Source organism: Anarhichas minor, unplaced genomic scaffold (genome assembly GCF_050575085.1).
Source record: "Anarhichas minor isolate MPS153535 unplaced genomic scaffold, ASM5057508v1 ptg000027l, whole genome shotgun sequence".
Lineage (NCBI taxonomy): Eukaryota > Metazoa > Chordata > Actinopteri > Perciformes > Anarhichadidae > Anarhichas > Anarhichas minor.
In genome coordinates, this window is record NW_027466473.1 from 10,642,358 (window position 1) to 10,657,216 (window position 14,859).

Here is a 14,859-nt window from a genome sequence, read left to right on the forward strand (position 1 = left end):
CTAATTGTCTGCTGCAGCACTGTTATTGAAGCAATGTCGGGATGTGATTTTTTTTCTGCAGACATTTTTTCCTTGGGAGCTCACTTGCTGACTCCCTTCAAAAATCGACAAAAAATGGACATGTGATGACTTGATTATCAGGTTGCTCGTGGTGTAGTCTCTCACACCATTAAGTGTTTATCGCTGGCTCTTCAAAAATGATGAAACCCCCGACGAAGACGAAATGCAGGATTCTGAATCAAGATGAAGAGCATGGGGAAAAGCTGTCTGAATGTTCCTTTGATGAGTTATTCTATTAACATAGGACCTGCGTTTGCTAGATTTTTAATCAATTTGCCAAATAGATTGATCTCATCAAAACTGAATGCAGGTGTTCTCAATGTGTCTCTGTAAATAAATGATGATTTTAGGGAAGATTGTATCGTCGTATGTGTGTTGAGGCTATTTTTCCAAATGGTGCCCTGACGGTACATTCAACTATGATCCAAAACAAGTGGACCAATAAGTCACAGGTTTAATAAAGGCCTGCAAATCACACATTAAATGACAGATTTTTAGCTTGATATTTCTAAGTTGGTGCATGTTAACGGTCAACTCATACTTTTTACTTAAAACAAGCTTTAAACTTTGAAATAGCGGTGTTGCAAATGGGCAAAGGACTTTGAAACAAGTGGTGACATACTTAAAGTATCAGCAACTTTAAAACGCCACTTAATTGTGAAGAAGAGTAACTCAATGGGAGTCTTACATCACCATTTCACCGTAAATGGCCAAGCTAATTACAGTGATGCTAACAGGTTTTCGGTTGGTTTAACACTGTTTTATTTTGTACTGGAACAATCCAATGAAAATGTAAGGATGGCTTTACATAATGCAACTTCTGTGCAACACACTGCACATCGTAGACAAACCCTCTTGAGTGTTTGAGTCCGAATTTCCTCCTGAACATTGCAAATGTTGATAAATCTTATGCATGTTTATCTAATGGATTTCCTGCTGAAACACAACCTCCACGGAGCTGAAGTTGCATTTCAGTTGCACCATCTTACAGTAACTTCGGCCAACAATTTACCTAGATTTAGACATAGAAAGCGTTATTCATAGTTTTCCTTCAGTGTCAGAGTATATTTCCTCCTTTAGGTCCGGAGATTTCCTTAAAAAGATTCTTTAAATGCCAAATGTCCTATGTGTGAGCTAGTACCGAAGACAATATGATAATATTTTGATCTACGAAATGATTCAAATGTTATGTCCAAATCATGCAGATCCTGTCTGCACTGCTAGTGATATCAGTGCCCTGAGGAAGATGTCGGCTCAAAAGCAATTCTTGTTTCTGCCACTAACGGGGGTTGCTCTCAGGACAATTTGATCAGTTTGACAGGTTGCTCTGCCAAACCTTTTTTTGGCACTTTGGTGGTGCAATCACACCCCTGGGATTCAACCACAGACAGTATGAGAGACTTTCATTCTAAAGGCCTATGTTGTTTAGCATTTTGTTTGCTTAGGGTATAAATTATTTTTTATTAATTATAAGCGTGTGGCATTATTATTCTGCTTATACTCTGTCTGTCTGTTTGTATGGCTCACCTTGTAAAAAAATCATAAAACCTGAGTCCACATTAAAAGGATACCACCATATTGTGTGAACACTGGCTTGGCCATATTGGTCCGTTTATTGCCTTTGGTGCGCCGAACCATGTGACAATAGGGCAATCAACTCTATGTATTATGATACTTTATTAACTGTATATTTAATCTGTGATTGTTATCACAGATTTAATCGGATTACTGCGAAACTGCATGTCATCATCAGCCAATAATGGCTTGCAACTGATGGTCAAGACAATCAGTTTGCAGCTGCCCAAGTGGTTGTTGAACTATCTTTACACTGATTTTAGTTTTATCTTAAATTACACTGAAAAAGGATGAATCAACTAATTGAACACAGATGAAGCCATGTTATTCAATAAAACATTATAATGCAATTTTGTATCACTATAATATTCCTAAATAATAACTAATAGTGTACTCTAGATAATAATACGCCCTTACATGTTTTCCCTGTAAATGATGCACACAGGCCTTTGCACTTACAGTCAGCATGACATCCAACTGCTAAAATCTTCCTAAATGCTGAATTAAACGACATGAACATCGTCAACGTGATCATAAACGAAGTCTTTTTTGGCTGGACACCGAGTTCCTCTGCGCACCCCAGCAGTGCTGAAGACCCCCCATGGCATTCGACTGGCAACGGCTTGGAGGTGCCAGTCGAGCAGAAGCTGAGTCAAGTCAACCAGAGAGAGCCAGGCGGAGACCGGAAACACAGCAGGTTGGCTTTCACAATTAAAGCACACTGGGTTGTGGTCACAAAAAAAATAAAAAATCAGCATACTCAGCATGTGATTTACTGAATCATTACCTTGTAATGTGGTTTAATAAGAAGGCGCTATCAGGTTTTACTCTGAAATACCAGTTCATGCAGGTAGACGACCCGCTTGCGCTGTTTTCATGTGACGACAAAAGAAAAGCCAACTATATGGTAATGCTGCAGTAATGTGTATGATTTGTACCAGTCCAGACATAGTTGTATATATATATATATATATATATATATATATATATATATATATATATATATATATATATATATTGTTGATTGTAGCATGCTTTTATTATCATAACTCTGTTATCTTCTGTTTTTGCACATTAGCTAGTAAAAAAAGGGACAAAACAGGTGTTACACTGCACAGATGCTGACCACTCAGGGAGACACTGGACAAGCCTGGTACTCACAAATATACTGTAGCACTGACGGGAGCTGCTGGGGAGGGGGGGTGCCTGCGCTGTGGTGTGCTTGTCCTACTTGCCATTTTGACCCTGACCAGAGTATAAGTGATGAAAATAGATAGAATGAGAATGGATAAGCAGATGGGTAGAAAGGCCTAATCAGTTCGACAGTGGTTTTATTTTGAAAATCTTCATCTTCAATCCCCCCCCCCCCCCCCCCCTTAGCTTGATGGTGGTGGGTATAGACTGAATGTGGGCAACCTCAGACAGGTAGAGGAGACGAACTGCACCGTGGTTGGACTCGATCGTGCAGGACTGGGTTGGGCTGCAGGACGAGCAGCGGTGGACGCTGTGCACGCTCGGTGCGCGGAGTCTCCTGCGGCTGCTGGATTCACAGTATGATACCAGATCCAAAACATGGTTTGGCTGATTCTCCCATCCTGAGCCTTCGCACACATGCTGGACACTTAAATGTGGACGCGGGGAGGACGAGGGACGTAGGCTATAGCTGCAATGGATTAATGAGGTGTACACATGGACTTCGGGTTTTTTCCCCCTGAGATTATTCCCTGCTAATATATATTTATCACCGTGTCTTGGCCATGGAGAACCAAGCAGCCGAGCCGCAGAACTATGAAGACGTGCAGAAAAGCGGCTATCTCCGCAAGCATAAATCAATGCACCGGCGGTTCTTCGTGCTGAGGGCGGCCTCGGAGCATGGTCCTGCTCGACTTGAGTATTACGAGAACGAGAAGAAATTCCGCAGTAAATCACCCGTGCCCAAAAAAGTCCTGAGCCTGGAGACTTGCTTCAACATCAACAAGCGGGCAGATTCCAAGAACAAGCACATGATAGTGCTTTACACCCGCAGCGAGAGCTTTGCCATCGCTGCGGACAGCGAGGAGGTCCAAGATGAGTGGTACCAAGCAATGCTGGACCTCCAGGGCAACTGTAAGATATGAAACAAGTGTGATGTGATCTCTGCTGTCTGTTTCTGCATCGGGCCCATCCTGGCTCATAGGCTGTTTGTTCTCCATGCACATTTGGCTCGACCATTCCTGGTTGTTCATTGCATATCACTGGCTCGGAATTGTTTATATATATATATATATATATATATATTATTTTTTATTTTTTATTTTGCTGCAGCTCTAATTTAGCAATTTAATTTGAATAAATCAGTCTTAAGTTAAGCAATTTGGACGGTGTGTTTTTAACCAAGAGGCAGGTGGATCCGACTGAACTGGGTAGACCAACACGCTATGGGCGGCATGTGCCGTGTTTGTGCTGCACAAATCTCAATGAGCGTTGGTTTTAATACACCTCGAAGCTGCGGATCATTTTCTGTCAGCAAAATGAAGCTGCGGATCATTTTCTGTCAGCAAAACGTAATTCGGTGTTTTAAATAGCGCCTATACATAACAATATTTAGATGCTCGCCCTTTTTTCTGTCTGAAATGCAGCCCGTTACATTCGACGGTGTGTTTTTGCATGGCGCAGTGGGCATATAGCAACCATCCAAGGGATGCATCATATAGTAGTAGCCTATCGTGGTGCACTCCGCTGGAGCCTGTGTTGTTGTTTTTCTGCACAGCTCTGACTGCCGTTCGCCTAACCTACATTTGTGTTACACGGTGCTGCTGGAGGAGATGGCATCGTCAGTGCGCTCTCACTGGGAAATGTGTTTCTGTTGGTCATCCTCGTGTTTACGTTGTTATCCTTATATGCTGGAGCTGAGAACACCACCCACCCTCCCTGTTATCTTTTTTTGCATTCCAGTTAGCTGAGACTGATGGGCTTGCCCAGCTTTAATTTTTTCTCACACGTTGTGGAACCTTGAATAGAGACACTGAGTAGCTACAGACCCCCATTTTGTTGAGATTATGTCTCAGGGACAGCCACCATAAAACACTGTTCCTAATTTATATACCTCTCCATAATGTGCACGGGGACGCACAAATGGAGATTGAAACACATTAATATATCATGTTACGGTGATTCCAGTGGGGATCATCTCTAATAGATTTAACATTTTTCTTGAGGATGGGAGAAAACCACTACAGTTGTCAGATGTTCAGTGAATATAGCTGTGACTGTGTGGCAAGAGAAAAAAAAAAAAGACCAAATTATAATTTGAAATGTGATTGGCATTGAACTGAAATATGATGCATTATTTCACAATTGAGAATGCTGCTTTCGGTAGATGTATTCTATACCTCCTAAGACTTAATTGATTATAGAGCTGTAGCTTAAAAGTGATGGTGATGAATTAGCTGCAGCACTGTTGCTTGGCAGAAGCTGTGACACAGTAGAGATTCATGCATGTAGAAGTTTAGCAATGGTAGATATTACTTATTAGTGTCACCTTCACTGGTTTGTCATTTTGGCTTTGATTAATATTCAAACAGGTTATGTATTATATGTAAATGTAGGGTGTTTATTAATGTATGTATGATATGTTTAGTCATGAAACTATTTAATTGTTTATTTATTTATTCTTCATTGTATTCATAGGTAAAACTCCTGAAGACTATGGCAGTAGTGGAGAGTGTAGCTCTCCGTCTCCTGTTCCAACTGTCAAGGAAGTATGGCAGGTCAAGGTTTGGCCTAAAGGTCTTGGGCATGCCAGGAACTTAGTGGGCATCTACCGGCTGTGCCTCACTGACAAGACAGTCAACTTTGTCAAACTCAACTCTGATGTGGCATCCGTGGTGTTGCAGCTGATGAATGTTCGCAGGTGTGGCCATTCAGAGAATTTTTTCTTCATTGAGGTGGGCCGCTCTGCGATTACCGGCCCTGGAGAGTTCTGGATGCAGGTGGATGACTCTGTGGTGGCTCAGAACATGCACGAGACCCTGCTGGAGGCCATGAAGGCCCTGAGTGAGGAGTTCCGTCAACGCAGTAAATCTCAGTCTGTGGGGACGTTGTGTGGGGGTGGTACCGCTTCAAACCCCATCAGCGTCCCGAGCCGTCGGCATCATCCAAATCTGCCACCGAGCCAGGTGGGCTTATCCAGACGAGCCCGCACAGAGACCCCTGGAACGGGAGGCAGCAGCACGAGCACTTCGCCTACATCACGCCACGGATTCCCGAGGGCACGGACTGCCAGCATCGGGGCCAGGTCGGAGGAGGGCGGAGCAAGTGCCAAAGGGACATGGGCCAGCTCCAGCCCAAGTCTTAACGGTTCCTGCTCAACTACGCCGACACTGAGGCCCAAGCCCACCAGGGCCCCAACTCCTGCTAAGATTACCCTCAGCCTTGCGCGGTACACGCCTAATCCTGCTCCCTCTCCTGCACCGAGTCTGTCCTCCAGCTCTGGCCATGGCTCAGAGTGTGGCCTAGTGGGGGCAGCAGTAGGAGGGATGACGATCTGCTCCTACCCTCGAGTCTCTCAGAGAGTTTCTATGTCAGGTTCGCCGAGCGACTACGGCTCCTCAGATGAATATGGCTCCAGTCCTGGGGAACACTCTCTGCTCGTACCCAGTCTGTCCGGACATCACGTACATGGGGAAGGCTCCTCTAGCTATATAGTGATGGGACAGCGAGAGGGCCTCCTCGGTTCCCATCATCGCTCAAAAGGCCGACGGATTTTGCGCAGCTCGTCCAGTAGGGAGTCTGAGGCGGAACGTAGACTATTAAGTAAAAGGGCTTCTCTGCCTTTGGCACCCCATGAACGACTGATCCCACGTAGAAAAGATGAAGATGATGAAGACGATGAAGAATATGCCATCATGTCGCAGAGTACTAATCGAGAGAGGGCTGGCTCAGGGGGTTTGCTGGCTGGGGGTGGGCAGCTTGACGCAGGAGGGAAAAAAAGAGGCAAGAGGGCTGACAAAAGCAGGCGAGAAGTGGAAGGTGGAGCAGCTGTGGATAGCGGCTATATGTCAATGTTGCCGGGAGTCACTTCTCCCGTTTCACTCTCTCTCTCCATAGGTATGTCTGACGCCAGAGCTAAACCTGGGGCAGATGATGAGTATATGTCCATGACCCCCAACAACAGTGTGTCCCCCCCTCAGCACAGCCGCCAGCCCAGCACAGAGGGCTACATGGTCATGTCTCCCAACAGCAGCAGCTCCACGGACCTCCACGGACTGGGCATGTGGGACAGCAGGGCCAGCATGGAGAGCCGGGCTGCCAGTGACTACATGAACATCTCACCTGACTGCAGCCGCTCTGCCTGCAGCACACCGCCTTCCCACCCCGAACAGCACCAACTGCAACCAAAAATGTTCAATTCCTACTTCTCCCTGCCAAGAGCTTATCAACATACTCTCTATTCTCGCTTTGAGGAGGACTTAAGCAAAGGGGAGGGAAATAAGGACAGCAGTGGGCATGACAGTGCTGGAAGGGGAGGGGGAGTGGGATACAGCAAGAGAAACAAAATTGCAGCGGGCTCTGCAGGAGGCTGTCAACTCTCCATGTCTTCCTCTTCCTTCTCCTCCAGCTCAGCCAGCAGTGAGAGCCTGGAAGACAAGTCCATATCGGCAGGGAGAGGGTTGAGTTTAGTAAGGACTGGAGCAGAGGTCAAGTTTGTGGGAACATGCACAAAAGATGGGCGCCATCATCAAAAACGTGGATCAAGTAGTAAGAGCCCAAAGCAACAAAGGAGGGGTCGTCCCCTCAGCATGTCTTCAGACATTATTAAAGCAAATACCCTTCCCAGGGTGAAGGAGAATCTGCTGCCATCCGTGTCACAAAATGTCGGTGAGTATGTCAGTATTGTGTACAAGGAGGACAATAAGTATAGCAGAGGAAGACGTTCAGGTTCTGAACGCAGACAACCTGTGATCCATGGAACCCTCCGGCCTTTGAATCAACCCCTCCTCTGCCACGATAATCCTGCTATCCTTCCTCGCAGCTTCTCCGCTCCGTTGTCCACCTCCGCCGAATACGTCAGCATGGATTTAGGGAAGTCCTCGACGCCCCTGACTCCTGTTAGATCCACATTCAGCACCCTACAGGGCCCACCAGCTGTTGCCCCCAAGGCCCGGCGTGAACACAGCACGTCCTCTCTTCCGGCAGCGGAGGGCAATGCCGGGTACAGAGCAAAAGTAAAGATGGCAGCAATGCCAACAGACGCCCCTACTCCATTCATAGACAACAAAGGTTCAGATCCCAGCATTTCAGCAAGACCTGCCATCCACCCTGGTCAACCCTCATCCATGGAGCGGGAGACAGGCTCGGGTTTCTCCCCAGTCAAGTCCTACCAGTCTCCCGAGCGGAGCGGCAGATTGGTCCGAGGTGACTCGCAGGGACGGCAGAGGCACCGTTCAGAGACATTTAGCTCACCTCCCTCCCACCCACGCCACCCGCCCTCTTCTACCTCCATCTTCCCGGAGGGCAGCCAGGCGGCGAGCCATCGGCATGGTTTGGATTGCTCACTGTGGGAGAACAGGCAGGCGGCTAGTTTATCTGTAACACCTCCGCCACAAGCCTCCACCTCATCTGCTGAACAAGGCCTTAACTATATTGACCTTGACCTGGCCATTAAGGAGAACCCTCAAGCCGGAGTGGAGCGCGCCTCTGCCGCCTACAACATCGGAGGGAGCGCCATGGGCAGCGGTGCTGTCTCCGGCCTCAACACGTATGCCAGTATTGATTTCTATAAGTCAGAAGAACTGAGAGCACACCAGAACAGCAGGAAAGATGGTCAAGGTAAGTATGACTTGGACTGCAAACCCATCTCATCTTAAAATATCTATTACATTTTTTTATACAACGTGAGATTTTGTGTTCATAAAATGCTCAGATATTCTACAGCTGAGGCTCTGTACATTCTTAGATGATATTACAGTTTATGACAGCTTGTATAAGGTCGCAGTGTCTGCTTTGGCGCCTTCATTTGTTCTGTTGTAGACAATCAGGTAATTGGTAACTGAACAACACTTGTTACAGCAAGAGGGGGCAAGACAAAGTATGAGGCTAAACTAAATGTATCAAATATTTAAATAATATGGAAAATACAGCTAAATACGATTCAAGTGTCTTATATTCCTCCTCTTCACTCAGTAGGACGCACTCAATTACTTCTTGATTGTTTGACTTTTTATAACCTTTCAAAAAAAGAGTTAGGATAACAAGCATTGTTTGCATCTTCACTTTGTCTGGAAATAGCACATCAGTAGAGCTGCGGCTATTAGTCGATATAAATCTCCAACAATTTCATGATCGATTGATTGATTCAGTAATCTTTCAAACAAACAAAAAAGTTTAGGCTGCTTAAATGTGATGATGTGCTGCTTTTCATTGTCATATAGTAATATGATTATCCTCTCGTAATTGGACTGATGAATTTGAAGATTCCACCATATACTCTTGATTTTGATATCGTCCCCCAGATTAGTCGATTAAGAAAATAATTGTGAGTTGCCCTAATTTTTTGCATTTTTATTTATTCATTGCAAAATAATGCAAAAAGAAATGATGCTTTTTTTATTCAAGATGCAATGTTATAACAGCTGCAATTATTAGTTGACTAATCGATTAGTCAATCAACAAAAATGTATCTGATTTATCGATAAAAAAATAATTAACCTAGATTTTCATTTGCAAATATTTGCTACTTTTCCTAGTCTATGATAATAAACAGCATATATCTGGGATATAGACTGTTGGTCTGACAAAATCAGCTGTTTGATTTTCTCAATTTGGGCTTTTTCACAATTTTCTGGCATTTTATAGATCAAACCATTAATAGCTGAATACGTAAAATAACCAGCTGATTTAATCAATAATTACAATAATTAGTAATTGCATCCCTAACTGACAATAATAAATAAACGAAAATGTGAAAGAAATTATTCAAAAACGGGTGAAAGGAAAGACTACATAATTCCTGGTTGCCTAGCTAGATGTAAGCTTTTTATGTGCATAATCCACAGACAAAAGTAATGTCTGGGTCTTAGTCACTCCTTCCCCTTTCATCCTCTCCTGATGTGTACCTTTGCTTTAAGCTGGCGAGCAGCACTGTGTTTCCAGGCTGCGGGTTGTCTGTAGAGTCTCTTATTATCACAAGTGGGTGTTCAGAGAGCAAAGCCAATTGATTTGTCTGCTGGTAATGAGCCATTTCACGTAAATGGAGGTAGAGAGGAGAGAACTCGGGCCAGGTGTTTATGTTCATGTGTGGGTGTGTTATCGGCTGCAGGATTTCACATGGCAGCTCTGAGGTTTTCCTCACATTGCACAGATGACAATTATTTAATGGTTAATGTAAAGTACATTTTTGATGGATGAATGCTGAATTACTCAAGAGATCTATTGCTTTTACATGCCAAGAAATACAAGTGTGTTTAAAATGTACATTCAGGAAAACATTAGCATTAATTAGGGGACTGAATGGAACATACAACTTATTTATTCGGAGCAGCTACAACATCTGCATGATTGATTCATCTAGAACTATTCAATCTCTACGTGTACATGTATATTCATAATAATTGCCTAATTATTTAAATTGGGGATATATATGGGCATTAAACATGCACAGCAAGCAAAAGAAGGCTCTGTTAATATTCTGTAAATTACTCTTTCATGTAATTTTCCACACTGCGATTAGTGATTGATTGCTTTCTATAACTGCAGCCATATTCTAATAATGGAGCTCACTATATGAAGCCTGGCTACAGGGGAGGACGGTGACTGTGCTGCAGCACGTAAAACCTCCAACAAACAGGCTTCTCAAATGTTGCTAATATCACCTTACTCCACCTGTTTTAATTACATTTTAATTAAATGCTCAAACAAAGTGTTTATTAAAACCCCCAGAATTAGATTAGGATATTTAATTGTGCCCCATGTTTTAATTGCTGTATTGTCACTTCTGCATTACGAGCAAAGTGTTCACGTGAACGTGGTGGAAGACTTCTCGGCTCTGCTGATGCAGTTTTATTGTCTTGGCAAGATGCAAAGACAATGATGCAACTTAAATCTTCCAGTTTGTCTGGTGTTTGTAAATGGTTAATGACTTTTATCTGATCCACTTCCAGCGATATGAGTCGTTATTAGTGAACAAGACCGCAGACTACCCATGTCCTCACATTCATGAGCTTCATGCAGGAGAATGAACCAGACTGCCTGCATCTTTATACTCTTTTAAACAGTCAAAAATTGTAATAATGGCTATTTGCATAAAAAACAAAAGAATACAAATGCGGTGAAACGCAGTGCAGAACATTTCCACCCGACAGTCTGCCTTTTTAACACCGCAATATGAGCGCAGAGTGTTGAGGTAGCAGACAATCATTTGACTCTCAAAGTGGTTGGAGGAAGCTGTTAGACTGCAGGTTGATTTATAAACACTTGTGTCTGAGCTAACTATGATTACCCTTTAATAAAGGCAATTCTTCTCATTTTTAGACCTCAAGAGAAAAATAAATCTTTGCAGACAATCACAACCCAGATATTTGCTTGCTACTGACTTTATTCTGCTGATATGATCAGAACTAGAGCCGTCTTTGTTTCGGTGGCTCATTCAAACGAATCAACAGTTCAAAATCCCTGGAACTGGTCTGACGCAAAGACACAAGGCACATAATATTGACATCTGCAACAGCGTGCATGAAACTCCAATCGGTAAAATCCTTTCAGTAAGATATCACGCGTCATGTGATATTTACCCAAGCAGATAGCAGGAGCTCAAACGCAATATGATTTGGAGAATATATAATCTAAACTGCTTCACCTTCTGCAGCATTTAGTGTGGGGACATTTAAGTTACATTAACTGTGGATTAGTACGCAGACTATAATTATAATAACACAATCACTGTAACAAGTAGAAAAACCTTTTTGGGTGATTTTGATTATTTCCTGCTTTTAATCCTTTTCTTTCAGATTGTTGATCTCCACAAGTCTGTGATGGGGACGGTCGGCTGCTGATCTGTTGCCACAACACAACTGAACGCTGAAAACCCTGGAAAACTCATCCCCATCCTGTCGGCTGTTTTCTGTCAACCAAATGTGTGCCACACACACACACACACACACACACACACACACACACGCACACACACAGATAAGGGAAAAGGTTTTGTTTTTGCCTTGATTCAAACAAAAATGACATTTGATCACCTTTTAGTTCAATGCAGATAAAGGATGACAATTTGATATGTGATTGTGGGCGACTTCTCAGGTGGCCGTTCTGGCAATAAAAATGTCCATCTGTACATCTTAATTTAAAACACACTGTGATTGGTGCATGAGCCAATCTTTTCAACTATTGTAAATCAATCTCAGCTGCACTCTGGAGTGTTTATTTATTCAGTGCCAAACTTGAGGTTCATGTTTTTATATATCATCCTTTGTCCATGTGTATTAAGTTAAATGATCATCAGGTGTCATTTTGACGGAAAAAGGAAGGAAATACAGATTGGCAGAGGTTTCATACACTCACTGTCAACATATTTGATTTATTACATACAGTTGCCCAAAAAAGCCTTTATACTTCGTGACCACTTTTCTTGTGCTATGGTGCCTAATTTCTGAGGTATAATTACGTTTATGGAATTGACAATGAAATTATGATATACAAATGAAATTTCGATACGATAATTATGTCTTTCATTCATTTCAGTTTTTCACACGAGAAGAAATTGGTTGGGAAAAAAATCCCACATATCTTATGCAATCTTTATGAAATACACACAAGTGTAAATGTGTATTATTAAATAGGATATCATAGGATTACAATTTCATTTTCGCACCGCAGTCGACAACCCACTGTTGTACTCGGAGCTTGAGGTTGCGGTTGAAGGATGAGAACAATGGTTTTCTTTTTATCCTTTCAAAATTGTCATAATGTAATTCAGTGTTTTCCTACACAGAACACACAGAAGTTTTATCCCTAAAGCTTTCGATGTGCACTCACACAGGATAGGTGTTTATACAGCCCCAGCTTTGATTATGCATATCCTCAAATGCTGCAGGTATTAGTAGTCAATGTATTTCAATTGTATTTGGGATATTTGGCGAATTCATTTATACGGCGGGGAGTTTAAGGATTGAAAGGAAAGTTAACCGATCATCTGTCGGCTCAGTGGGCATTCTGTCCTTTTTATAGAATTTCTCCCCTGTGTTAATTATACAATTATTGTTTTTATCTCAAAATACAAGTGACCATATTTACATACACACTAACACTTCAAACCTTCTGTAACTGCATTTAACAGAAAAACAATAATTTCATTGGATCAAAGCAGGTGCATAGACAAACAACAATGTATTTATTCAATAATCACACTATGCAACATTGCATAAAAATGGCCGAATTAACATAATGTTCTTCTGCTATGCATGTAAACAACTTAATCAAATTGGCTTCAAACGCGCAGTAAGGACAATAATTAGATTGTATGTATGTAAATGTCCTCACTGAGATGTGCTGAGGGGACCTGATAACAGACTTGTTTGGGAAGGAAGCTGAATTTTGAAAAGAAAACATTTTTAAACAGCTTAGGGGGCCCGAGTCTTATTTCTAATTTTATGAAAAATTACAATCTCACTCCCCACATATCTCTAGATTTGACTATAATATATGTATTTTTGGCAACCATAACAAAATGGTGAATACTCTTTATTACTCCACTCTTTATTTATTACACCAAGAAGAAAACTATGCTCAAAATGCCCATATTTGAAGTCGTACATGTACTTATTATAGGATACATTTGACTAGATAATAAACAATTTTCAAACGACTGTATCAATGACAGTATAAGATAATGTAGCACTTTGAGTTGACACAGACCAAATAAGATCTCAAATTATGGCATTTTAACCATTTTGTAGCACAAAAAAAGTGAAAAAAGGTCACCTTTTTGGCAACTGAGCTTTATTATAACTGTATATTATACTATACTACAGTGTACACAAGTAGAATGACAGAAACTATAGTACATGCTGTAGTCTGTTTTCCTCATTTTCATAACAGTTCTAATTCTAATATAAAGTGACACATTACAATGGTATATAAAATATACAGTACACATATAATGATTAATACTATATAGCCTAGATAACTATATACTCTTTTATAAAGTGCCTCATTTTTGATTGTAGCTGTTTTTACACAGGTAATCTGAAAATGGGAAAAAAAAAAAAAGTGTTGTTTCTCTCCTGAGTCTAAATTGTGAATATGTTGAACTTAACAGAAGACAGACCGGACACTTATATTGATATCAGTCAGCCATAATCAAATTGCCTTACTGTGTTTATCAGAAACATGAAGAGAGAAAAAAAAGAAGTTTTTTTTTTTTTTTTTTTGCAGTGCCTAACAATTCAGCCACAATGTAAGCACTCCATCGCTCTTTAGTTTGGCTTCGTCGCGCTACGGTTTGGCCAAAAAGAAACCATCTCTTTTTCACACCCTGGGACGCATCCACTTCAGGCCCTGCTTTACATTTTCATCTTGAACTGTCCACTACCAAGCAGCCACTTGCTCAGTGTAGAAGCTGACGGCCTGTTGCAGTTGGGACATTCCATCTGAACAGTGGACACTGTGCAGCCGATAGGTTGCGGAGAGAAAATGTAACAAGTGCATCTTGTACATGAGGATTCTGCATTGTATAGATTTTGATGTCAAATCATATTTTTAATGACTTTCCCTGTTTTTACTCCCAAGAAGAAATGAATGCAGTTGCCAGTGTCTTGTATATATAATAAGTTGTCCACTTCTTACTCGATATATAACAGAGAAAATGAAATTTGTTCTCCAATTCACATGCAGTATGTTTTTGAACTCCTCAGAGCAGCCAGCACTGGTGTCTGACTGCTGAGCGCGGCTAAAACACGACTAACGCGCTCGTGTACTGCTCTTATTTGGATGTGGATTATCTGGACGTGGATTCCGTTCGCAGAAGGTGTGAATCGTGCTACTGCTCTCTCCTTTTTGTCTCTACGCTCAAACACTGGGACTTGGTTGAAGCTATGAGACCGTGCCATTCCTGCTCACGTTTACTACTTCCTCATTTATTCCATTGATAACAGTCTGCTGCTGTCAAACAAATTGCCAAAAAAAAGTCTGACAACAATTCAAAAGTCTACTCTAAAGATAATTTCCAAAGAGTAGACAAAG

The 14,859-nt window shown here is 42.0% G+C and overlaps 1 protein-coding gene across 1 annotated transcript; it reads left to right on the forward strand.

The window, feature by feature from the left end:
• The first annotated feature begins 3,377 nt into the window (after positions 1-3,377).
• On the forward strand, positions 3,378-9,133 carry LOC142959895 (insulin receptor substrate 1-B). Its single transcript, XM_076101403.1, has 3 exons — positions 3,378-3,741; positions 5,305-8,445; positions 9,129-9,133. Exons 1-3 carry the CDS (start codon positions 3,393-3,395, stop codon positions 9,131-9,133), a joined length of 3,495 nt encoding a protein of 1,164 aa, XP_075957518.1. The 5' UTR covers positions 3,378-3,392.
• Positions 9,134-14,859: the final 5,726 nt, after the last annotated feature.

Coding starts and splice junctions, on each gene's coding strand:
- LOC142959895 (XM_076101403.1), top strand. CDS start 3,393: ATGGAGAACCAAGCAGCCGAGCCGCAGAACTATGAAGACGTGCAGAAA. Junction 3,742..5,304: donor GCTGGACCTCCAGGGCAACT/GTAAGATATGAA, acceptor TTGTATTCATAG/GTAAAACTCCTGAAGACTAT.